Source organism: Neoarius graeffei, chromosome 9 (genome assembly GCF_027579695.1).
Source record: "Neoarius graeffei isolate fNeoGra1 chromosome 9, fNeoGra1.pri, whole genome shotgun sequence".
Lineage (NCBI taxonomy): Eukaryota > Metazoa > Chordata > Actinopteri > Siluriformes > Ariidae > Neoarius > Neoarius graeffei.
This window is the reverse complement of record NC_083577.1, coordinates 92,309,127-92,337,015: the sequence shown is the minus strand read 5'-3', so window position 1 is coordinate 92,337,015 and position 27,889 is coordinate 92,309,127. Positions and strand designations below refer to the sequence as shown.

Below are 27,889 nucleotides of genomic sequence, written 5' to 3'. Positions count from 1 at the left end.
AATCCGTCAGTCAATCCATCAGTCCTTCAGTCAATCCATCAGTCCTTCAGTCAATCCATCAGTCCTTCAGTCAATCCTTCAGTCAATCTGTCAGTCCTTCAGTCAATCTGTCAGTCCTTCAGTCAATCTGTCAGTCCTTCAGTCAATCTGTCAGTCAATCCATCAGTCCTTCAGTCAATCCGTCAGTCAATCCATCAGTCCTTCAGTCAATCCGTCAGTCAATCCATCAGTCCTTCAGTCAATCCGTCAGTCAATCCATCAGTCCTTCAGTCAATCCGTCAGTCAATCCATCAGTCCTTCAGTCAATCCGTCAGTCAATCCATCAGTCCTTCAGTCAATCCGTCAGTCAATCCATCAGTCCTTCAGTCAATCCATCAGTCCATCAGTCCTTCCGTCAGTCCTTCAGTCAATCTGTCAGTCCTTCCGTCAGTCCTTCAGTCAGTCCGTCAGTCCTTCAGTCAATCCGTCAGTCAGTCAGTCAGTCCATCAGTCCTTCAGTCAGTCAGTCAGTCAGTCCATCAGTCCTTCAGTCAGTCAGTCAGTCAGTCCATCAGTCCTTCAGTCAGTCAGTCAGTCAGTCCATCAGTCCTTCAGTCAGTCAGTCAATCCGTCAGTCCTTCAGTCAGTCAGTCAGTCAGTCAATCCGTCAGTCCTTCAGTCAGTCAATCCGTCAGTCCTTCAGTCAGTCAGTCAATCCGTCAGTCCTTCAGTCAGTCGGTCAATCCGTCAGTCCTTCAGTCAGTCGGTCAATCCGTCGGTCCTTCAGTCGGTCAATCCGTCAGTCCTTCAGTCAGTCAATCCGTCAGTCCTTCAGTCGGTCACTCAATCCGTCCTTCAGTCAATCCGTCCTACAGACAGTCTTTCAGTCAGTCCTTCAGTCATTCAGTCCTACAGACAGTCAGTTCTGACAGACATTCAGTCAATCAATCAATTAGTCAGTCATTTGGTAAGTCAGGCAGTCAAGCAGACACAATGTTTTTAAGTGTTACAATTTTATGCAAAATATTATTTCGCTTTATTTAACCTTGTTTGCAGATGTTCTTTTAAAGTTCTCCTGAACAAACCACTCAACTCATCATGTTTATTTTATTAGGAAAGGATTATCATTTTTTTCAGTAGGATCCTTTTCCTTTATCCTTCAGCAGTACAGAATCCTCCCATTCTCTTCTCCTTCCTGAACATATTGCAGATATTTCTGACAGAATGTTTTTACGTGAAGTAAACAGCCTCTGAGCTCTTCCTCAGAACCCGCTGTGTGATCGCTCGCTCATTGCGAGTGTGTTATTCATGCTCATTGATGAAGGTCTGCTGGTCTCAGATATGAGTGCAGGCGGAGAGAGTGCTTTCAGCTGGCCATGTTGTGAAGCTGCGTCCTGAGAGAGAGAGAGGAGCCCATCCATGCTCATGCTAAATTGGTTTCAATGAGGTTTTGTGCTCTCTGGGCCTTGGCCTCTGTTCTCCATTGGAGAGGCACGAGTTCAGCTCTGTTTGTGTGTGTGTGTGTGTGTGTGTGTGTGTGTGCTCAATTTAACTCTCTCCTGGAGATGCGTGATGACCTGCTGTCATAGAAAGTCTGTTTTCTTCTGCTGTTACAGCAGAGCTGTTGGAGTGGGTGGGGTGGTGATGATAGAATATCAATATTAGGGCTGGGCGATATAAACAACAATATCATATCATGATCCGAGCATATATGATATAATCACGATATATGTAGGCTTGCTATCAAATTACCAGCAAATCAGTAGGGTTACACAGCTTGAAATTCGTGGTGGTCCGGTCGCCCGAGGCGACTTAATTTGTCATTTGGCGGGTAATTCCTGTCACTAGCCAGCCCGGCTGGTTAGTTGAAAATAAAAAATATATATGAAGTGAAAATTCAGACACACCGTCAACTAAAGCCGCCACATATTAAGTGTGTGCCGTGTCTGTGTTAATCGATGTGTTTATCAGCAGGACGGAAAATACCGAAGAATTCCGAATCATATCGTGTATGAGTCAGGCTGTCGGTTTTTTCACTACTGCGCATGCATATAACACATCTCGCTGAATATCGCGGTAATCATGTTATCAAATTCAATAGATGTGGCCACATTATCGCCCATTTAAACGTGTGTTTTTGTTGTTGTTTACATCTACATCTGCCAAAGCTACGTTGCGATGTGGAATTTTCTGAAAGGTGTACAGAAACCGCCAGAGACGGGGACAAAGCGACCTCAGTCTGAAGAGGAGAAAAAGGCCGCCGATAAAGCGTACGAGAAGGAGAAATGACAAAGGACTGATAAGCAAGCGTGGGAGCAGGGTCGGCCTTGGCTGCGATATGATTTTTATGGAATAATTAATTTTTTCAAGTTGATTCCTCGTCAATATGAAGCTCCGAATGCTTTCTCTCTCATAAATGGTTAAATACAGAAAGCATGTTGGACATATTTTGGGTGCTAGTGGGTATTTTGTGTATGTGTACGTGTGTTCATGGGGAAAAAAGAAAAAAGAGCAACAAATGATGAAACGTGCATGTGAAAGATACGCGACATACTGTATGTATATACTGTATATATGTATACATTGCTCAAATAAAACACATTTGAAAGACATATTTTGGGTGCTATAGTCATGATAGTAAGTATATTTGTTTTCAATACTCATACACCAAGTTGCCAAGTTTTCCAATATATTATTATTTGTTGATATTATATTATGGTGCTCTGTGTTGTTCTCATTTATGTATTTAACAACAGGATCAAAATACTCGGGTCTTGAAATAAATGCACATTAGTCATGAACAATGGTAACAACTCTCTTTTGCGTTATTTTTGACAGAAGTAAAATTCACACATGAACAAATTTTGGCGAGTTGATTTTCTGTTTGACGAGTTACTTTGGAAGGGAACTAGTCCGGCTGGCTGGTGGGAAAAAATATATGAATTTCTAGGCCTGGGGTTATATTTAAAAAAAAAAAAAACTGTTTATTACTTTTATTTCTAGCTGTATGCTTTTTTATATTTATCAATAACAATCATTGATATTGTTAATATTAAGTATGAAATCTTTACTATCAATAATTATTGAAAAAGAAAAATATTAAAATATCACAATATCCCCAATATCTCAGAAATAATCAGTAATGGATCTAATTGTATCAGAGCTGAACCGAATCATTTTAGAGCTGAACCGGATCATATCAGTGGTGAACTGGGTCACATTAATGCCGAACTGAATCATAACAGTACTGAATTGAACTGTAACATTACTGAACTGAAGTGCGCTACTACAACTGGACTGAATATCAGTGAATATCAACTGAAGTGAATATTAGTGCTCATCAGAATCCAATCAGTCCTGAATCGAATCGAATCAAATCGTATTGGATCAGTAGTTTGTTAAAAGGTTTAACTGTTCCGTGTTTGGATGGTCTGCTGTAGTACGACTCGAGATGTGTATGGTATTGTCTGAAAGAGGGAGATTCACACCTCTGAGGAAAATAAAACACTCAGTGTTAAAATATAACAATGAAGGTGTGAGGTGATGAGTCAGACATGACAAAGTCATCGTTCTTATGGAGTTTAGTCCAACTTTCCAACACTGGAGTCATTCAGTAAAGAGTCTTTCTTCAGTGAGCGTCGTGTGCTGAGCGTCGTGTGCTGAGCGTCGTGTGGTGTCCATACATCAGCAGAACTACACACTGCTCTTCTGGCGAGAAGCACAGATTTTACACAGCAGCATGTTTTTGTGTTGTTTACTGACCGGACATTAAAATCAGGTTTTGTGTCACATGTTTAATTCATTAACGTGTTAAATGTGAAGTTAAATGTATTTAAAGTTGTATTGAAGTTAAATATATTTATTGTTAAAATCATAAAGTCATATTCAGAGTTGAGTCACGTGTGCAGTGATGTAATACTGAAATCAGTGTTCAGACTGCGGAGCTGCACACTAAAGCGATATTCAGAAGTTACGTTAGAGTTATGCATATGGGGGCGGAGTTTGAGTAAAGCAGAGGCGTGTCTCAGTTACAGCGACATGTCATTAAATGCACAATACATATAGATAAATATATCAATATAACACTTTTTATTAAATATTAATAATATCATCTTAGACATTGTAATTGAAGACTGAAATTAATTTTAAAAATTAAAAATGAAAAATATTAAATTTTAAATAAATATTAAATAAAGACAATAATTAAAATAAAAAAAATTTAGAAATCATAGACAGTGAAATAAGTTAATTTTAAAAATGAAAACATTAAAATAAAATAAATGAAATAAAAGTTAAAAATAATTTTAATTTGAGACATTGTAATTAGTGACAGTGAAATAATTTATAAAAATAAATAAATTATAATTAACTTAAATTTTAGTCATTGCAATTAGGCGGCACGGTGGTGTAGTGGTTAGCGCTGTTGCGTCACAGCAAGAAGGTCCGGGTTCGAGCCCCGTGGCCGGCGAGGGCCTTTCTGTGCGGAGTTTGCATGTTGTCCCCGTGTCCGCGTGGGTTTCCTCCGGGTGCTCCGGTTTCCCCCACAGTCCAAAGACATGCAGGTTAGGTTAACTGGTGACTCTAAATTGAGCGTAGGTGTGAATGTGAGTGTGAATGGTTGTCTGTGTCTATGTGTCAGCCCTGTGATGACCTGGCGACTTGTCCAGGGTGTACCCCGCCTTTCGCCTGTAGTCAGCTGGGATAGGCTCCAGCTCGCCTGCAACCCTGCACAGGATAAATGGCTACAGATAATGGATGGATGAACATTGCAATTAGAGACAATGAAACAAATTTATTTAAAAATTCAAAAATGAAAAAATATAAACATGAATGAATTAATTGAAAATAAATATAAAAAAATTAAAATAAATAAAATGTTATTTTAATTTTAGACATCATAGTTAGAGACAATGAAATTTCTGTGGATAAAATTAAAAGCGAGTGCTTGTGTTTCGACTCTGGATTTCCCCACACAGATTCTGACACAACTTTTGGACTAAAGTCATCAACTGTGAATAAATGTTGTCGGATTTTAGCTGTTTCATGAACCTAAATCTCATTCCATTTTTCCAGTAAGACGTTGGGAGGATGATGCATAGGGAAGTATTTAATCTCCATGAGCTTCAGTGACGCTTTTCACATGAACACACTAGCAGATTAGCGAAGGTTTAATCATTATTAACCCGAGACCCTTCAGAGCTTTAATAAACCTGTTCCTGTGAGCCCCATAATCCCAGATCCCTTTCTTATCCGTGAAATAAGTGTGAGATATAAAACTGGAAATTGAACGCCATGACCTCTGGGTCTGAGCACGTATCGCTCCACGCCCACACCTCGGAGAGAGGGGGATTCTGGGAAGGCAGCGGGGCCTGAACTGCGGAGAGCAGGAACAAACATGGCCTGTGCTGCTGTGATGGAGAGTTCCTCCTACGCCTGCTGCAGAGGTGGAGTGTGGTATGCGACTCTCCCAGCAGCTCAGGAGCCTGACAGGCGCTCTCACACTCTCCTCAAACCCATACACACACACACACACACACACGTCATCCTCCACTATGACTTGTCGCATTCAAATCCAGCTGCGTTTTTATCTCATACACATATAAAGTGAGATACGGGTGATTGATACGAACAAAATATCAAATCACAATATATTTGGCGATGCTTAGGTTTACACATAAACATCCAGCACAAGAACAGTGCATCATTTTCAGAGTTTACATTTTTTAATCATCGTGATAAAACTTTTCTTACTAGCAAATCATTGTTAACATTTCCCGAATTTTCTGAACAAACAACACCAAGTATGAACGATCCTCGGCCACCCTGCATACTTTTATTCCACATTTATCATTTCTGTTATTGTAACATTTGAACATTTTATCATTCTTCAGTAACGTACATGTAACGTCAACCCACACACAGACCAAACCCCTCAAAGACATGTCTACTCTCTGTTCTCTCAGTGGTTTGGTTCCTCCGTGGAATTTACCATCATGCTTGTGGATCCATCCATTCATTATCTGTAGCCGCTTTATCCTGTTCTACAGGGTCGCAGGCGAGCTGGATCCTATCCCAGCTGACTACGGGCAAGAGGCGGGGTTCACCCTGGACAAGTCGCCAGGTCATCACAGGGCCCTGCCGAGGAACTAGTTCAGTGAATTCAGAGAAATTAGTCCTGTGTTAGTGCAGTGTATCAAAACAATGAGAATAGTGTATTTACTGAATGTGAGGACTTCTTCATAGTTAGACGAAAATTTCTAGTCTGTAGTTGTAACATCTCATCTCATTATCTGTAGCCGCTTTATCCTGTTCTACAGGGTCGCAGGCGAGCTGGATCCTATCCCAGCTGACTACGGGCGAAAGGCGGGGTTCACCCTGGACAAGTCGCCAGGTCATCACAGGGCTGACACATAGACACAGACAACCATTCACACTCACATTCACACCTACGCTCAATTTAGAGTCACCAGTTAACCTAACCTGCATGTCTTTGGACTGTGGGGGAAACCGGAGCACCCGGAGGAAACCCACGCGGACACGGGGAGAACATGCAAACTCCACACAGAAAGGCCCTCGCCGGCCACGGGGCTCGAACCCGGACCTTCTTGCTGTGAGGCAACAGCGCTAACCACTACACCACCGTGCCGCCTAGTTGTAACATCAGTTTTAAAAATAAATAAAGTGGAGATGAGGAATTTTTCTCATGACCCTATTTGTAAATCACCCTTGAGTTGACCTCTAGTTTGGGAATTCCTGCTTTTGGAAAATGTTCATCCTCATGTCCATGACTCATATTTTAATTCCATTTAGCCACATTTGGGAGGGATCAGGACTCGACAGAAGATTGGAGTCTGTGTGAAGTGGCTACTAAAATCATGATCAGATGAAATAAATCGCAGAGTGTTTTATATTACTGCTCAGTTTATAATGTTTAATCAGGTCTGGGTGAATTATTTTGTTAATGATAACGGAGTGGCGCTCCATACTTAAGAGAATATGGTAAAAAAACACCGACCTGATTTTTGATGGCTTTTGTGACTGTACATACGAATGATATCTGAGTCCCACCGCAGGGAACCCGATCATAAATGCAAGGCAACGTATCTCATAAACACCTGACCAGCAGACAATGAAATCTGTATCTTTATTTCCATAAGATAGATGAGTTTTTATCCAGCACTTATATTTAATTTTCTTTTTAAAAAATAATGTGTGATTATTTACGAACACATTTTACAGAAAATATTCATGACCGTTTCAGATAAAATTAGTTAAAACAGTTTTATGAGTCCACTCACTGGTTGGACAGGTGACAGTTTGTGTTGTGTAAGGGCTGATAGACTGATGCAATCACAGGAAGAGTTTTACTGAAAACATGCGAGCAAACAGATCCAAAACGGAGACAAAACCAGGCAGTGGTGGAGTGAGAGACAGACAGGATGTCAGAGGGATACAATACTCACAGTCCAAACACACAAACAGGGTGAAAACCAGAGAAGTGACACAAAATACAAGGCTTTCACAAAGTCTGTGTGTTACTCAGAGTCCTTATATAAATGTCTGTGCTGTGATTGAGCTCTAATCAGGAACAGGTGCATGGGGATTAGTCCTAATGGTTCTGAGAGATGAAACCAGACAGCTGTATGGAGTGTGATATTGGATAGTAACTCTACAGTAGTAGTGTAAAGTGAGAGTCCTGGTTCACTGCTGTCCCCCAGGCGCCCAGCAGAGTCACACCATAATAAATGTGCTGGTGTTGTTTCTGGCACATGGCATGCAGTGTCACTGAAAACAAATATGTATCATAACTGCGATGCGTCTCTCATTATTGGTCTCACTGTCACAAGACAGTGCAGTGATTTGTATTGTGTTTATTTATTTTATGTGTGTTTTCTGTGTTTTTCTTTTACACTTTGTCCACCCAGAGTAAGATCAGTTGAGTGGATGAAGTGTTAGCTGACATTATGGATGACTTCATACTAACCACACTATCAGAGTTTCAATCACTCTTTCCCTCCATTGTGTTCCACTCCGTTGCTCACCGCCTCCTCACTTTTGTTTTCCTGTTTCTCTTGTCGTCTCTTGGCTCAGGTCATGGCAGCGACTTTGCCCAGGACTCTTGGCGAGTTGCAGCTCTACCGTATCCTGCAGCGGGCCAACCTGCTGTGCTACTACGACGCATTCATCCAGCAGGGCGGCGATGACGTGCAGCAGCTGTGCGAGGCCGCTGAAGATGAGTTCCTGGAGATCATGGCGCTGGTAGGGATGGCCAGCAAACCGCTACACGTGCGACGCCTCCAGAAAGCTCTGCGTGACTGGGTCACCAACCCGGCGCTGTTTAACCAGCCGCTCGCTTCACTTCCTGTCTGCAGCATCCCTGTGTATAAACTTCCTGACGGTCCTGTGCTTCCTGTCAAAGTTCCCAAAACAGACCCACCAAAAACCGAAGCAGGCAGCGGGAGTTCCTCAGCCACCGCCTCGCCTCTGCAGAGCAGCAACGAGCCACGTTTCTGGCCGGAGCGCAGTCTCTCACCTGCTGAGCTTGGCTCACCCTCATCCCCGCTGCCTCGCGACACCCTTGAGGCGCTGGACATTGCTGCCGTTCAGGCTGTCAGTGAGTGTGTCGACAGGATGGCACGTGCGTTGCCCAAAAGTGACCCGGCAGACCTGAGAGAGCAGCTCAAAGCCAACAAGAAGCTCGCCAAAATGATCGGTCACATCTTCGACATGAGCGACGACGACCCACACCGAGAGGAGGAGATCCGCAAATACAGCGCCATCTACGGACGCTTCGACTCCAAGAGGAAGGACGGCAAACATCTCACACTCCACGAGGTTGGTATGATGCCTTACGCCACAGTGCTATTGAGTTCCAGATTCTGATTGGTCACAAGGTGATGATTAATTTCCCCTCACAGTGGTTCTGACAGTAGCGCAATGTGCTGGTTCTAATATATTGTTGTTTCTATAGGAGCAGCTCATTGACAGGGACTCATAAACAGATTAAAACATTTCTGTAATTGTTGAAGTTTTCTTGAAGTCAGGCGACATTTACATCACATTTATGGAAGGAGTCTCCAGTGTCAGAGGTGAAACCGTAACTTTACGTTTGATGTGACAAGCTGCACGTAAATGTCTCATCTCATTATCTGTAGCCGCTTTATCCTGTTCTACAGGGTCGCAGGCGAGCTGGATCCTATCCCAGCTGACTACGGGTGAAAGGCGGGGTTCACCCTGGACAAGTCGCCAGGTCATCACAGGGCTGACACATAGACACAGACAACCATTCACACTCACATTCACACCTACGCTCAATTTAGAGTCACCAGTTAACCTAACCTGCATGTCTTTGGACTGTGGGGGAAACCGGAGCACCCGGAGGAAACCCACGCGGACACGGGGAGAACATGCAAACTCCACACAGAAAGGCCCTCGCCGGCCACGGGGCTCGAACCTGGACCTTCTTGCTGTGAGGCGACAGCGCTAACCACTACACCACCGTGCCGCCCACTTACATTCTTTAATAAATGAAAATAATTGTTATGGTGTAAGAGGAATAAAACACTTGAGGACGTCCTGTTATAGGAAAATAATCAACTTCGTTATTCTGGACTCCGCCTCATCACTGTCGTTGATTATTTTACCATAACAACACAACACAGTGATTTATTCCTTATGTTTTACAGCAAACAGCCTGATTCTATATTAACTACAAAATGAAATATACGAACTGAATGACCTCCACCATTCAACCTTAGGCCACGCCCACAAAGAGTCTGATACCTGACTGTAACTGAGCTGCGAGGCTGTTTCTGCCTCCGTGACTGTGTGCTGGTGTGTTTATAGAGTCAGCAAGTCTGAACATCTCCACACGCGTCACGACACCATGTTCCACTTGTAGCTTTTGTGTAACTGTGTTGTTGTTTTTTGAATCTGAACTGAAACGCCGTCTCATGCGTCTGATCCACAGCTGACGGTGAACGAGGCCGCAGCACAGCTCTGCATGAAGGAGGTGGCGCTACTGACCCGCAGGGACGAGTTATTCGGACTCGCACGCCAGGTCTCCAGAGAGGTCACCTACAAGTACACATACAGGACCAGCAAGTACGCACTTCCTGTACTCCTCAGGGAACAAAACTCATAACCTGAAATCAGTCAGGGTCTGCGCTTCAGGATATTTAATCACAATTATTACATCACTTTATTCAAAAAAAATCTATATTTATTTATCATCTCATGTTTACATGTTCTGGTGGCTTATTATTATTATTATTATTATTATTATTAATCAATCATATTTTTGTTAATTTAATTTAATTTTCACTTGCTTGTGTCCTGCGTAGTTTCACTCTTTTATTTCTTCATTTTGAAAGATTTATTTCCTTCTTTTTATTTTGAGTCTCTCCTTTTATTTATTTATTTATTTTTTTCATTTCAAACTTTTGGTGTTTTTTCTTGTCTTTCCTTTTTCCCTTTCTTCTCTTTTCTTTTTCTTATCTTTTTCCTGTTTCTCTTTTTTCTCATTTTCTGTTTTCTTTTCTCTTATTTTTTCTTTTCTTTATATTTTTCTCTTCTGTTTTTTCTTCTTTTCCCTTAACTTTAGCTGTGTAATGTTCTGTTTTATTTCTTAATTTTGAGAAGTTTGTATCTTTTATTTTTTTTCTTCTTTTAAAACATTTTGCATTGTTTTGTTTATTATTATTATTATTATTATTATATTTAGTGGTGTGATGTCAGCACTGGCTCATTGATCGCTACGCTTTATTTATTTTCTCCAGTAAAGGGTATTTTTGAAGCTCTACCCATCTGCATGGTGTGTGTGTGTGTGTGTGTGTGTGTGAGCGTGTGCGCGCAGGAATAAGAGCAGCTCTCAGGCTTAATAAAGTCTTTACACATTAAGTGTTTAAACTCCACTTGAGCTTAATGAGCCTCTGAAATAGATTTCAGTGTCCAGGTGCTTCCTGTCCGATACGCCTGGCGTACCACAGGACGGAAAATTCCACTCTGCTCTTTCACAATCACCGTCTCAGAGCTCACACTCGCACCTTTCACACTCATCACGGCTCATCACATCAGACTTCAGGAAGTGAAGTAGAGAGTAATGCTCACACCTCAACCATGAGTCAGAGAGTGTGTGCGTGTGTGTGTGTGTGAGAGTCAATAAAACACGTGTGTGTGTGTGTGTGTGTGTGTGTGTGTGTGTGTGTGTGAGGGTCAATAAAACACGTGTGTGTGTGTGTGTGTGTGTGTGTGTGTGTGTGTGTGTGTGTGTGTGTGTGAGAGTCAATAAAACACGTGTGTGTGTGTGTGTGTGTGTGTGTGTGAGGGTCAATAAAACACGTGTGTGTGTGTGAGGGTCAATAAAACGTGTGTGTGTGTGTGTGTGTGTGTGTGTGTGAGGGTCAATAAAACACGTGTGTGTGTGTGTGTGTGTGTGTGTGAGAGTCAATAAAACACGTGTGTGTGTGTGTGTGTGTGTGTGTGTGTGTGTGTGAGGGTCAATAAAACGTGTGTGTGTGTGTGAGAGAAAGTGACATTTCACTCAAGATGCAATAACAAATCCAAACAGTTAGCTCGAGTGATTCCTGAGACCTGACGAGCAGAAAAAGCTAACCTAGCAAGAGAGTGATCGCTTACTGAAGCTAACATCGTGAGCGAATGTGAAGCTAGAAAGCATAAGATGAGTAAATACAGTAGCCCAGGGTTACCGGTGCCTCTGGGGAGTGTACGCAGCTGGTACAGTTCACTTTCTTCACTCGTCTTTGCGAGTATCAACGAAGTTACTCTGAAGCCGAGCCCATTTTAAATACATTCTGTAATCAATTGTTGTGTATAAAATGTATAATGGGCTGGAGGTTATTCATCAGGCTACTAACTGTTTCTCAGCAAAATTTAAAAACGTTGGAGAGGCCACACCCATCATATCGTGTCTTGTTCTGTCATGACTTATTATATAATATTGCTTTATATCATGTCGTACCGTATCGTACCATATTGTGTTGTATCATATATCATATCGTATCATATCGTATATTGTATCGCATGGTAATATGTTGTATCATATATCGTGTTGTATCATATCGTACTGTGTTGTATCGTATCGTATTGTAGTGTGTTGTATCGTATATCGTATCATAGTGTGTTGTATCGTATATCGTATTGTATCATACTGTGTTGTATCGTATTGTAGTGTGTTGTATCGTATATCGTATCGTAGTGTGTTGTATCATATATCATATTGTATCATACTGTGTTGTATCGTATTGTAGTGTGTTGTATCATATATCATAGTGTGTTGTATCATATATCGTATCGTAGTGTGTTGTATCGTATATCGTATCGTAGTGTTTTGTATCGTATATCGTATCGTAGTGTGTTGTATCATATATCGTATCGTAGTGTGTTGTATCGTATATCGTATCGTAGTGTGTTGTATCGTATATCGTATCGTAGTGTGTTGTATCGTATATCATATCGTAGTGTGTTGTATCATATATCGTATTGTATCGTACTGTGTTGTTTCGTATCGTATTGTAGTGTGTTGTATCGTATATCGTATCGTAGTGTGTTGTATCGTATATCGTATTGTAGTGTGTTGTATCATATACTGTGTTGTATCATATATCGTATCGTACTGTGTTGTATCGTATCGTATCGAAGTGTGTTGTATCGTATATCGTATCGTAGTGTGTTGTATCGTGTATCGTATCGTAGTGTGTTGTATCGTATATCGTATCATAGTGTGTTGTATCGTATATCGTATTGTAGTGTGTTGTATCACATATCGTATTGTATCATACTGTGTTGTATCGTATATCGTATCGTACTGTGTTGTATCGTATAGTAGTGTGTTGTATCGTATATCGTATCGTAGTGTGTTGTATCGTATATCGTATCGTAGTGTGTTGTATCATATATCGTATTGTATCGTACTGTGTTGTATCATATATTGTATCGCATGGTAGTATGTTGTATCGTATATCATGTTGTATCGTATCGTATTGTAGTGTGTTGTATCATATATCATATCGTATCATATTGTAGTGTGTTGTATCGTATCGCAGTGTTGTACTGTATCGTAGTGTGTTGTATCGTAGTGTGTTGTATCGTAGTGTGTTGTATTGTATCGTAGTGTGTTGTATTGTAGTGTGTTGCATCGTATCGCACCATGTTGTATTTTCAAGACAAACAAGTGACCCACATGAACCTGCAAGTGTGATCATATCGTACTGTATCGCATTGTGTTATCATATCAGGTTAATTTACCATTACAGCATGTGATTAAAAGGAGAATAAAATAAGTATAATAAGACTGTAATATGTACAGAGTTTGAGAGAGCGGGTGTGTGGATAAGTGGAATGAATCGGATCACATGATATTCAGGATTTTAAAGAATGACCACAATAACGAGGAAATTATTGAACATTTTCTGTTTTTTCTTGTGCAGATCTCGATGTGGAGACAGAGACGAACCATCACCGAAGAGGATTAAAACAGAGGTGAGTTAAAGATCTTCCTTTCTCCTCAGGCTTCCAGTTAGTGTGTGTGTGTATTTTTCCCCGTGTGAGTCCGAGTCGTCCCTCTGAGTGAATCACCTCACTACACTTGAGCTTCTCGTTAATGATGAGCATGCTTCAGTCCCATCGTGTTTCTGTGCTCGTCAGTCATCGGTGTGTAAGCGCTAACCTCTCGACGGCTTGGTGCTGGGTGGGTCCTGTGGCTTTTGTTTGTGTAGCTGTGTGTTAAGCTGTGTGTGGAACTCCATGTGGGCGGAGTTCACATGGATCAGGGATTGCGTGTCACCATGTGGAGGAAAGGTTACGCTTTGTGAGCAGAGAAACGTACACTCCTTCACCCCACACCTTACGGGCATGTTCATCCTGTCCCTGTGTGTGTGTGTGAGAATCATCGATCTGTTGAAGAGCTCTTTGTGTACAATGGCAGCTGTCCATTTGTTAAATCAAAGGCATGAGAAACTTCTTCCTTCACAGTTTTCATGAATATCGACATTACGGTTCATTTGAAGGGAAATTTATCTTTCACATTCGCAGATTTCTCAAACACATGTTTAAATTTTAAAAGTATTGAAACAGGAACAGAATTGAGTCGCTCTGTGGATGTTGGTCAGACTGATGAATTTGAAACACTTTAATGGAAAACTAAATTATGGAGATCACTCATAAAAAGCACAGTCATTTCTGAGGGGCGGCACGGTGGTGTAGTGGTTCGCACTGTCGCCTCACAGCAAGAAGGTTCTGGGTTCGCGGCCGGCGAGGGCCTTTCTGTGTGGAGTTTGCATGTTCTCCCTGTGTCAAGTCAAGTCAAGTTTATCTGTATAGCGCTTTTAACAATAAACATTGTCACAAAGCAGCTTTACACAATTTGAACGACTTAAAACATGAGGTAATTTTATCCCTAATCTATCCCCAATGATGAAGCCTGTGGCGACGGTGGCAAGGAAAAACTCCCTCAGACGACATGAGGAAAAAACCTCGAGAGGAACCAGACTCAAAAGGGAACCCATCCTCATTTGGGCAGCAACAGACAACATGACTATAACGTTAACAGTCCTAACATAGTCAGCTTCGTTGATGCTATAAACCCCCCACCGGCGGAAACCCGAGTGCAAAACCGTTCACGACAACCGCAGTCCCAAAGTCAGCAAATCAACTGCAGTCCCCAGCCACAGAAGCACCACTGCAAGAGTCCAGAGCGTCCTCCAGGCGCAACCCCCAACTGTCCACATGGGGCCGCCTTCCACAGGAGCGATGCGATTGGACTCCAACCAGACACAGGGCACCAGGATGGATCAGGCAGGTCCGAGGGGCAGAAGAGGTTCAGCATCTTGATCCCAGGGCCGACATGTAACTCAGAGGTACAGATTTGGGGAGAAGGGGGGGAACGAGAGAGAAAACACAGGTTGTTAGGTATGCCCAGTGCCACCTGAATAGGAAGAAACAGTATCCATTTTGTGCTGAGTGCAAGCAGGGACTCTGACAACTAACTATGACAGCATAACTAAAAGGGGAGAGCCAGAAGGTAACACAGGCATGAGGGGCCCCGGGACATAAAGCAGCAGCCACTACACCATCAACAAACTCGAGTGAGCAAGCGAGTGGGGACTGACAGCATCCATACATCCCAGTTTACCAAAACACTCTGTCTGAGGATCCTCCAGATCTACTCCTTTACCTCATAAACACCATTAACACAAGGCTTGACTAAACAGATATGTTTTCAGCCGAGACTTAAACACTGAGACTGTGTCTGATTCCTGAACACTACTTGGAAGGCTGTTCTATAACCGTGGGGCTTTGTAAGAAAAGGCTCCGCCCCCTGAAGTAGCCTTCACTATACGAGGTACCAGCAGATAGCCTGCACCTTTTGATCTAAGTAGGCGTGGCGGGTCATAAAGGACCTGAAGTTCACTCAGGTACTGTGGTGCGAGACCATTCAGTGCTTTAAAGGTCAATAGTAGTATTTTATAATCAGTACGAATTGGGAGCCAATGCAGTGTGGATAAGACAGGCGTGATGTGGTCATATTTTCTAGTTCTAGTAAGGACTCTTGCTGCTGCATTTTGAACTAACTGGAGCTTGTTTATGCACTTATTGGAACATCCAGACAGTAAGGCATTACAATAATCCAACCTGGAGGGAACAAAAGCATGGACTAGTTTTTCTGCATCATGTAGTGACATTAAATTTCTTATCTTAGCAATATTTCTGAGATGAAAGAAAGCTATCCGGGTGATGTTATCAATGTGAGTTTCGAATGAAAGACTGGGGTCAATAATCACTCCGAGGTCTTTTACTGCGGCACGTGAAGAAACAGAAAGGCCATCCAGAGTTACTGTGTAATCAGAAAACTTACTTCTAGCTGCACGTGGTCCGAGTACAAGTACTTCAGTCTTGTCAGAGTTAAGCAGAAGGAAGTTAATAAGCATCCAGTGTCTAATGTCCTTCACACATTCCTCAATTCTATTAAGCTGGTGTCTCTCATCTGGTTTTGCAGAAACATACAACTGTGTGTTATCAGCATAACAGTGGAAACTAATACCATGTTTATGAATAATATCACCCAGAGGGAACATATATAAAGAAAAAAGCAGTGGACCCAAGACAGAACCTTGTGGAACACCAAACTTTACCTCAGTGCATCTAGAAATATCACCATTTACATCAACATACTGATAGCGATCAGTTAAATAAGAGCTGAGCCAGGAGAGGGCCGTTCCCTTAACTCCCACAACATTTTCTAGCCTATCCAGAAGAATGGAATGATCAATGGTATCAAATGCTGCACTAAGGTCAAGCAACACAAGTAGCGAGACACAGCCCTGATCAGACGCCAACAGTAGGTCGTTTACTACTTTAACCAGAGCTGTCTCTGTGCTATGATGAGGTCTAAATCCTGACAGATACATTTCATGGATGTTATTCCTATGTAAATATGAGCATAACTGCTGTGCCACAGCTTTTTCAAGGATCTTGGAGATAAAGGGGAGGTTTGATATTGGCTGATAATTGGACAGCTGACAGGGATCAAGGTCAGGTTTTTTAATCAGGGGTTTGATAACTGCTAGTTTAAAGGATTTGGGTACATAGCCGATCGTAAGAGAAGAATTTATTATTTTTAGAAGCGGTTCAATTACTTCAGGTATTCTCTGTTTGAATAGACGTGTAGGTAAGGGATCTAGTACACAAGTTGAGGCTTTTGATGCCGAGATTAATGAAAGTAATTCAGTTTCTCTAAGGGGAGTAAAACATTCTAATTGCTGATCTGATACAGTTATATAGTTAACTACAGGGTCACTTACATTGTCTGACCTTAAATTAGTAGTTTGAATTTTTTGTCGGATATTCTCAATTTTGTCATTAAAAAAATTCATGAAGTCGTTGCTACTCCATACTGCAGGTGTGCATGTGTCTATAGTGGACTTATTCCTGGTTAATTTTGCTACAGTATTAAATAGGAATCTAGGATTATTTTTGTTATCTTCTATTAGGGAGGAGAGATATGTTGATCTCGCAGCACTAAGAGCTTTTCTATACTTCAGGAAGCTCTCCTTCCACGCTAATTTGAACACTACCAATTTTGTTTGACGCCATTTACGTTCCAATTTTCGAGTGGTCTGTTTTAATGTGCGAGTGTCATCATTATACCAGGGTGCTAATTTTTTGTCTCTGATCATTTTCCTTTTTAGAGGAGCTACATTATCTAAAGTATGGCGGAATGTTGACTCTAAGCATTCAGTTGCCTGATCAAGTTCTGCAGGGGCCGACAGTGACCCAATCAAAGTTGACAACTCTGGGAGATCATTTATAAAGCTCTGTGCAGTAGTTGATGTGAATGTACGTTTAATACAGTAGCGTGGTGAGGTGCATATATTATTACTCAGACATATTTTGAATGAGATGAGATAATGATCTGAGATAACTTCAGACTGTGGAAGTATGACTATATTGTCTACGTTTAATCTGAATGTTAGTATTAGATCGAGGGTGTGACCACCATTATGGGTCGGTCCTATGACATTCTGATTAATCCCGACTGAATCTAAAATGGACACAAACGCTGTTTTCAAAGGGTCTTCTGGGTTATCGAAGTGAATATTAAAATCTCCGACAACTAAAGCTTTGTCTAAGGAAATAACCAGATCTGAGATAAAATCTGCAAATTCAGAAAGAAACTCAGAATATGGCCCCGGGGGCCTGTAAATAATAAGTAATGGAATTAACTGGGTAGACTTATTTTTCGAGGCTACATACATTATATGAGTATGAAGAACTTCAAATGTATTAAATTTATAACCAGGTTTTTGTGTTACACCTAGATAATCATTATAAATAACCGCGACGCCTCCTCCTCTGCCAGTTAGACGAGGCTGGTGTATATAACTGTATCCAGGAGGACTCGCTTCATTTAATGCTATATATTCATTTGGCTTAATCCATGTTTCAGTTAAACACAGTACATTAAACTCCTGATCAGTAATGAGTTCATTAACCATTAGCGCTTTAGATGTAAGAGATCTAATATTTAATAGCCCCACCTTTAGATCAAAGGTGCTGGCAGCGGCTGTACAGTCAGTATGATCTAATTTTATATTGATTAGGTTACTGGAACAAACTCTCTGAATATTTCTACCTTTTTGTTGAGCTCGGGGAACAGACACAGTCTCGATGTAGTGGACCCTGAGTGACGACTCTGTGCAGCTAGCAGACAGTCGGTTTAGCCTGTTCGTCTGCTCCCTGGCCTTGGCTCTGGATTGTCAGAAATTAACTAGACCTGTTCTGAGACTATGACCTATGCTGCAGGAAATGAGAGCAGCACCTTCCCGAGTGGGATGGATACCGTCCCGCCCTAACAGGCCAGCAGTGCCCTCAAAATTAGCCCAATTATCTATAAAGCCCACACTGTTTTCAGAGCACCACCTGGACAACCAGCAGTTCAGCGACCATAACCTGCTGTAAGCTACATCGCCACGCCGCATTGGGATGGGGCCAGAGCATTCTACAGCATCGGACATCGCCTTCGCTAATTTAAACACCTCTACAAAGTTACTCTTAGTAACCTCAGACTGATGAAGGCGTATATCATTAGCTCCTGCATGGATAACTATCTTTGAGAACCTGTGCTTGCCCAGGATCCTAAGATTACCTGCTATGTCCGGCACCCTGGCTCCCGGTATACACCTGACTAAAGCTGCTGGTGCCCCTAAAGGCTGAGCTAATTTCACATGCCGTATGATAGAGTCCCCTATAACCAGAGCTCTTTCAGGTTTCTCAGTGGGTGCATCACTAAGGAGAGCAAACCTGTTCGACACGTGACGCGGAGAGGAGTGGTGCTCCCGTGGGCGAGCCTCAGCGGTAGCTTTGGCTCTACGCTTATGCCGCCGAGTCGTCACCCATTCGCCCCACTGTAAGGGCTCTAATGCCGGAGTTGGGGGATTACTAACTCCACCTAGCGCATCCAAACTTTCCCTTACAGAAACTACACTGTTCTCATGCTCACTGGCCTTCTCTAAAGCCTGGACACGCGCTTCTAGCACTGTAATCTTCTCCGTCAGAGAGCTAACTAATCTGCACTTATCACAAATAAAGCTATCACTAGCGACGAAGGAAGAATGACTAAACATCCTGCACTCAGCACACTGAACAGGCTGAAGGTGTGCCATGATGAAAAGATTCACGTACCTTAATCGAAGATCTGTTGATATTAAAGCAGATCTGATGTGGATGGCCTCCACTTGTGGTCTTTATACAGGAGGAGAAAGAAAAGGAAAGCTTCCTGTCTCTGCGTTCTTCCGAAAAAAGAGAGAGAAAAAAGCGGAAAAAGGAAAGCAGAAAGTACAAAAAGGAAAGCGACAGTACAATAAAAATGAAGAGCGTACGAGACAATTATCTGTAGAAAAAATAAAAAAAGATCAGTAATTAACACCAACACTCGTGGAAAAAAAGACTCGTCACAAACAACTCAGGAACCAGGAAGTGCGTAGCACAGAATGCGCATGTGCATTGGAGTTTGCATGTGTGGGTTTCCTCCGGGTGCTCCGGTTTCCCCCACAGTCCAAAGATATGCAGATTAGGATAATATCCATCCATTCATTATCCGTAAGTGCTTGTCTTGTACAGGGTCGCAGGCAAGCTGGATCCTATCCCAGCTGACTACGGGCGAAAGGCGGGGTTCACCCTGGACAAGTCGCCAGGTCATCACAGGGCTGACACATAGACACAGACAACCATTCACACTCACATTCACACCTACGCTCAATTTAGAGTCACCAGTTAACCTAACCTGCATGTCTTTGGACTGTGGGGGAAACCGGAGCACCCGGAGGAAACCCACGCGGACACGGGGAGAACATGCAAACTCCGCACAGAAAGGCCCTCGCCGGCCACGGGGCTCGAACCCGGACCTTCTTGCTGTGAGGTGACAGTGCTAACCACTACACCACCATGCCGCCAGGTTAGGTTAACTGGTGACTCTAAATTGAGCGTAGGTGTGAATGTGAGTGTGAATGGTTGTCTGTGTCTATGTGTCAGCCCTGTGATGACCTGGTGACTTGTCCAGGGTGAACCCCGCCTCTCACCCGTCAGCTGGGATAGGATCCAGCCCGCCTGCGACCCTGTAGAACAGGATAAGCGGCTACAGATGATGGATGGATGTTTGTTTGTGAATGTCTGTACAATAAAAAGGAAATCACATGTTTGCTTGAAGATATGAAGTTTATCTTCTTGTGTTGAAAAACTCACATTTTTCATATGAAATACATCACAGATCTGAGTGACATAATTCCCCATATTTCACTCCGATGACGTCACTCCCAGTGTTTTCCCGCTGACTAGACACGCATTGTCAAAATGGTGAACCGGTTCAGAGTTAAAATTATTTTCATTAACTTGTGTGAGGGTTTTGGGTTTTTTTTTGGTGTATCCATATAATATAAAGAGCATTACAAGGTGGGATGTAGATATGAAGTTTATCTTCTCATGATGAAAATATTTTCACTCGTTCACTTCAGTCATGGCGGCACGGTGGTGTAGTGGTTAGCGCTGTTGCCTCACAGCAAGAAGGTCCTGGGTTCGAGCCCCGGGGCCGGCGAGGGCCTTTCTGTGTGGAGTTTGCATGTTGTCCCCGTGTCCGCGTGGGTTTCCTCCGGGTGCTCCGGTTTCCCCCACAGTCCAAAGACATGCAGGTTAGGTTAACTGGTGACTCTAAATTGAGCGTAGGTGTGAATGTGAGTGTGAATGGTTGTCTGTGTCTATGTGTCAGCCCTGTGATGACCTGGCGACTTGTCCAGGGTGAACCCCGCCTTTCGCCTGTAGTCAGCTGGGATAGGATCCAGCTCGCCTGCGACCCTGTAGAACAGGATAAAACGGCTACAGATAATGAGATGAGATGAGACACTTCAGTCATTTGTGATATAAACATTTACCACTCGAAGATAAACTTCAGATCTTCACACCACTCTGTAATATCCTCTCGGTATATATCGGATCACCATGTCGTATCGTGTCATAACGTATCTTTTTGTACTGAATTTGAATTTGGTGCATTGTTAAACTCCTACTTTCCAGTATAATTCTATCTCCAGTTTTTGTAGGCGGAGATTAGTGAGTACTGAAGTGATCGCAGAGTAATTCTCGGTGCAGGTTATTATATTCTACTCCATCTCACTCTTTATTAAAACACGTTGAGTTTCTTGTGGCTTCCTTTAAGGTCCTGATTCTCCATAAAACTCACGTCTTCAGTTTTCTCATCATGTTTTACACTGAATGATGGAAAGCCACTGCTAGGAAACTTATTTATATTTATAATGTAAACTCGGATGATAATTTGATAAGTTATTATTAAACAGTGATGATGTTATCGTTGTGTACAGTTTCTACAGCACGGATATCTTTCTGTTTTTACTGGTTTGTTTGCAAAATACTGAGAGGAACTGTGGAGAGGGTTTTTTTTAATTTATTTTTAAAATCCATTTTTAGAGAAGAGATGTGTGAGAACCCTGTGCTTTAGAGAAATGTCCTCGGTAATCCCGCTGAGATCGCTGGGTAATTACGCAACCGTCCCCTTGCGTCATGCTGACAGGCCTGTGCAAGCGTTTCATTTCATTCATTCTTTTTTTTCTTTGTGTGTTTGCATTTTTTTGTCTTTGAAAGAATCTGGTAAGGGTTGAAGCGCGGTTTCTTCTCATCTACATATTTTACTCATCTTCCTCGTCATCACCTGACGTCAGAGTGAACTTGAGACAGCCCCGACTCTGAGCTGCACCTGACACGGATTCCCCAGGCTCATTTTATTTTGGTTTTAGAGCTCTAGATTCATATGGTTGTTCTCTCTCTCTCTCTCACTCTCACACACACACACACACACACACACACACACACACACACACACACACACCCTCCTGTCCTTGTCTGGCCTCAACGCTACCCACCCACACACACACCCATCCACACCAGTGAGAATGAGCTGCTCGCCCACACACACACACAAAAGCAAGGTCCAAACGAGCTCGTTTCACTCGCCTACCCCTCGCTTCTTGAGACAGATGTGACATCATTATGTGGGCCAGTTGGAATCACCCACACCCAGGCATGTGCACAGAGAGTCACAAAAAAGGAGAGAAAGAAAGAAAGAAAGAAAGAAAGAAAGAGCTGAACTTGATTGTACATGTACTTTACTCTTTCTCATACACACACACACCCCTTTGTTGCGTACTCAGGGGTCTGTGTGTTGTCACGCTCTGTTAGTTAGTGGGAGATTTTGCTGGTGTAATCTGAAGGAGTGGCCCAACCCTGGAAAGCCCATTACATTTTTTTTTATTTTGAATTAAACTGTGATTAAATGTCAGAATGAACTGTGCTGTGAAATCCAGCGCAGGCTGTGTCAGTGTGTGATGACAGAAGTGTAAAATACGTGCTGTGATGTCACACACACACACACACACACACCCGCCCTCTGCTCTGAAATGAGTTCACGCTGTGAAACACACAGGCATGGCGAGATTTAACGACTGATCTCTAAACATTATTTACAAAAAAAAAACAACAAACGCGTCCACGTCCTGCGATAGAGCAGAGTGCGAAACCTAACGCACAGTCCAGAGGAACATTATCTGATCAAGACGTTTCTCCATCAAGATGGAAATACAAGAATGTCAGGAGTGAAAGGAAAAAGAATCTGTTCAGTGAATTTAAAAAGCAGCTGGATGACATTATAAAGGTGGAGGGACGACACACGAGGTGATAAGAAGAAGAAAAATGATCAGATTGAAGCTTTATTCGTGAGTAACGAAGTGTCTGTGAAACAGCGCACTGAGTAACAGTGTGTGCTTCATTGTCCCTGGGGTGCACAAACTTTTGCACAGAGCTCTGTGTGTTAACAGAGAAATAAAGCTTCAAATCTGTTCAGCTGTAAAATGTTCAAAAGAGACATGACATACACAATAATACCTGGGACATAATTTTACATATTAATTAAATATCTATCGAATCTGTCTATTTATTTAAAAGTTCTTTTCTGACGTTTATGACATTTTAAGTAAAAAAAACGTGTTTGCGTTAAATGTAATCATGGACACGCTTTAAAACATCCTGAAAGCTTTAATAAACACTTTAATAAACACTCCAGTGAAATTGAACTGTTATTTAATGTTTGAGTAATAAATAAACATATAAAAAAGAAATAATTTAGAATAAATAAATATATAAAATACAGTGGGGTGTAAATTCTGTCCTTTTTAGATTTATTTCCTTTATTTGGAGAGAGAGTGTGTGTGTGTGTGTGTGTGTGTGTGTGTGTGTGTGTGTGTGTGTGTGTGTGAGGTTTAATTGTGAGCGGATCATTTTCTGATAAATTGATGGTTTAAAAACAAAGAAGTCACTTAAAAGTAAAAAAAAATCCAATTTACAAATAAATAAATAGTTCATATAAATAGACAAATATTTATTCCTTTATTTACTCATGTTCATATTTATATTAATTCATATTTTTTCATTACTTGTACATAAGTATAAATAAATCAATCGAAAAAAATAAATAACTTTTTGCTTCATGAACAAACAAATATAAATAGATAAATGTGTTCATTTATTTATTCATTGTTTCTATTTAAAAGTATAAGTTAAAAAAATAAATACATATATATTTCATATAAATAGATACATATTTTTTCCTTTATTTACTCATGTTCATATTCTTATTGATTCATAATATTTTTTTCATTATCTCTATTTAAAAAGTATAATAAAATAAATAAGTAACTTTTGATTTATAAATAGATAAATGTGTGTTCAGTTATGTATTCATTCTTTGTATTTCAAAGTATAAATAAATACATATTTAATATAAATAGATAAATATTTTTTCCTCCTGTTAATCTTCTGATTAATTCGCAATATTTATTCACTTGTTTATTCGTTCCATAAAAAAACAGAACAGTGAATGAGTGTGTAAGGTGGCTGTGAACAGATTCCCTCCCCTCGAGGTGTTCTAACAGTGACTCGTCCTGAACGTGACTTTAACCCGTGTGTCGTGAGGTGCAGTGTGTAAACTCCCAGTGAGGGTGGTGATGGGGTCGTTTCAGAGAGTTTACTGAAAGCCCAGCTGGTGAAGCCCTCAGTGCCCAGGTGGGGTTCACCACCGCAAGTATGAGTGCAGCGTCTCAGTACTGAGGCGTGAAAGAAAAAGCCCTCAGAATGTTTCTCTTTTTTGGGAATCTCAGTAAAAGCCAAAACGCAGAGGCGTGTCTCAGTGACGACATCACTGCGTCACCAACACCCTGAGCCTGCATCACTACTACAGCTATGAGCGAGAGAGAAACCCAGTGTCTTTACCTCACACACACACACACACACACACACACACACACACACACACATGCACAAAACTTTGTGTTCGGTAGTCATGGTAACCCCAGTGTCAACATCAGACAAGTGGAGCCTCACCTCAGGAGTCATTTGGACTGAGCAATAAATGTCGTCATGAAAACCTCCTTAACAGAATCACACCACCTTAAAGAGGTTTAACACGTACGTGTGTGTGTGTGTGTGTGTGTGTGTGTGTGTGTGTGTGTGTGTGTGTGTGAGAGAGAGAATTTTTCATCATCCTGAGCATTAACACCTCACATACAGTCTAACTTTTACTTTCACAAAAGAAAATCGCTCACAACTTACATCATAATTAATAATAATAAGCAGAAATTTAATGTACTAACTCTGTCATGTTTTAAAGGAAAGTAATCAATGGGGTGAGTTTCCTGTAACCGCACACCTCACAGTGAGGGCTTTATTCCTCTGACAATTTCTCTTTATTGAATAACGTTATACTTTTTTATCCGTTTATAGTTAGGTTTAATATTGTATCGTTATGGCAGCTATAAACGCTCATTCCTGTTCCTCCAGCAGTCTCTCTCCTTTATCTCTCTCCCAAACACCTACACTTTCCTGTAAATGAAGTGTAATCTCTGTCCTGAAGACATTACAGCTGTGACACTGGAGACTCCTTCCAGCTCTGCACAGCAAACACTCACGACATTAAGGATTACACCATTATTTTAAAAATCCAGGTTAATTCAGGTCCCCGTGTTTGTGTTGTTCTCCCAGCAGGAAGGCTTCTTCGACCTGCAGGAGGCGCTACAGGCGATCCACATGCGTCAGGAGAGTCTGAGGGAGCAGCTGGCTCAGGCTCGGTCCAAGGGAGAGGAAACACTCACTCGAAACATCCAGGTGTGTGTTTGTTTTGTCTTTATTTGGCTGTATTTTATTTAGCTCTGTTGTGTTGATGCTCGTCGTGTAGCACTGCATTAATTTCCCTGAGGGAACCCTCCCAAAGGGATCAATAAAGTTCTATCTAATCTAATCTGATCTAATCTGAAGTCCTCGTGCGGAGGTTTATAGTGTTTAATATAAACAGCGTCAGTAAAGGACACGAGCACAGACACCAGCATCAGAGACTAAATACACTGTACATGGACTGTAGAGTCTGCTGAAGTGCACATTCCAAACTGAACTGCTCTCTCACTCTCACACTCTCTCACTCTCACACACTCTCACACTCTCTCACTCTCACACACTCTCACACTCTCTCACACACTCTCACACTCTCTCACACACTCTCACACTCTCTCACACACTCTCACTCTCTCACACACTCTCTCTCTCACTCTCTTTCACTCTCTCACTCACACTCTCTCTCACACAGTCTCTCTCCCTCTCTCACACACTCTCACTCTCTCTCACACACTCTCTCACACACTCTCATTCTCACACACTCACACACACTCACATGCTCTCTCTCACACTCAAACTCTCTCTCTCACACTCTCTCACTCTCACACACTCTCTCACACTCTCACTCACACACTGTCTCTCTCACACACTCTCACTCACACTCTCTCACTCTCACACACGCTCTCACTCTCTCACACTCACTCTCAAACTCACTCTCTCACACACTCTCTCTCACACACTCTCTCACATGCTCTCACACTCTCTCACTCACACTCACACACTTTCTCTCACTCACTCTCACTCTCTTTCTCTCTCACTGTCTCTCACACTCTCTCACACTCTCTCACACTCTTTCACACTCTCTCACTCTCTCTCACACACTCTCACACACTCACTCTCTCTCACACACTCTCACACTCACTCTCAAACTCTCTCTCTCTCTCTCTCACTCTCTCTCACACTCTCTCACACACTCTCACTCTCTCACACACTCTCACTCTCTCACACACTCTCACTCTCTCACACACTCTCACTCTCTCACACTCTCTCACACTCACACACACTCTCACTCTCTCACACTCACACACTCACTCTCTCTCACACTCTCACTCTCTCTCACACTCTCTCTCACTCTCACACTCTCTCTCACACAGTCTCTCTCCCTCTCTCACACACTCTCACTCTCTCTCACACACTCTCACTCTCACACACACTCACACGCTCTCTCTCACACTCTCAAACTCTCTCTCTCACACACTCTCTCACACACTCTCACTCTCTCACACACTCTCACTCTCTCACACACTCTCACTCTCTCACACTCACTCTCAAACTCTCTCACACTCACTCTCAAACTCTCTCTCACACACACTCTCTCTCACACTCTCACTCTCTCACACTGTCTCTCTCACACACACTCTCACTCTCTCACTCACACTCTCACACACACTCTCTCACACTCTCTCTCACACACTCTCACACTCACACTCTCTCTCACACACTCACTCTCTCACACTCTCACACACACTCACACTCTCACTCTCTCACACTCTTTTTCACTCTCACACACACACACTCTCACTCTCTCTCTCACACAGTCTCTCTCCCTCTCTCACACACACTCACTCTCTCACACACTCTCTCTCACTCTCTCACACACACTCACACACTCACTCTCACACATGATCTCACTCTCTCACACTCACATGCTCTCTCTCACACTCAAACTCTCTCTCACACACTCTCACACTCTCTCACTCTCACACACTCTCTCACACTCTCACTCACACACTGTCTCTCTCACACACTCTCACTCTCTCACACTCTCTCACACTCACTCTCACACACGCTCTCACTCTCTCACACTCACTCTCAAACTCACTCTCTCACACACTCTCTCTCTCACACACTCTCTCTCACATGCTCTCATACTCTCTCACACACACTCTCACACTCTCACACACTTTCTCTCACTCACTCTCTCACTGTCTCTCACACTCTCACACACTCTTTCACACTCTCTCACTCTCTCTCACACACTCTCACTCTCTCTCACACACACTCTCACACTCACTCTCAAACTCTCTCACACACTCTCACTCTCACACTCACACACACTCTCACTCTCTCACACTCACACACACACTCTCACACTCTCACTCTCTTTCACTCTCTCACACACACTCTCTCTCACTCTCACACTCTCTCTCACACAGTCTCTCTCACACAGTCTCTCTCCCTCTCTCACACACTCTCTCTCTCACACACACTCACACGCTCTCTCTCACACTCTCAAACTCTCTCTCTCACACACTCTCTCTCACACACTCTCACTCTCTCACACACTCTCACTCTCACACATGCTCTCACTCTCGCACACTCACTCTCAAACTCTCTCACACACTCTCACTCTCTCACACACTCTCACTCTCACACATGCTCTCACTCTCGCACACTCACTCTCAAACTCTCTCACACACTCTCTCACACACACTCACACGCTCTCTCACACTCACTCTCAAACTCTCTCTCTCACACACTCTCACTCTCTCTCTCACACTCTCTCTCACACTGTCTCTCTCACACACACTCTCTCACACTCACACACACTCTCTCTCACACTCTCTCTCTCACACTCTCACTCTCTCACACTCTCTCACACACACTC

General features: G+C 42.4%; 1 protein-coding gene across 2 annotated transcripts in view; it reads left to right on the top strand.

Annotated features, from left to right (window-relative positions):
* nab1b (NGFI-A binding protein 1b (EGR1 binding protein 1)) overlaps positions 1–27,889 on the top strand; it is a 61,925-nt gene that overhangs the window by 14,756 nt on the left and 19,280 nt on the right. The window contains exons 2-5 of one of the 2 annotated variants that reach the window (XM_060930469.1): positions 8,071–8,814; positions 9,950–10,083; positions 13,428–13,479; positions 25,099–25,218. In XM_060930469.1, the coding sequence (XP_060786452.1) occupies positions 8,074–8,814; positions 9,950–10,083; positions 13,428–13,479; positions 25,099–25,218 (1,047 nt within the window). In that variant the 5' untranslated portion in view covers positions 8,071–8,073. Of the gene's footprint in view, positions 1–8,070; positions 8,815–9,949; positions 10,084–13,427; positions 13,480–25,095; positions 25,219–27,889 lie in introns of both variants that reach the window. The other variant, XM_060930468.1, reaches the window with a different exon arrangement.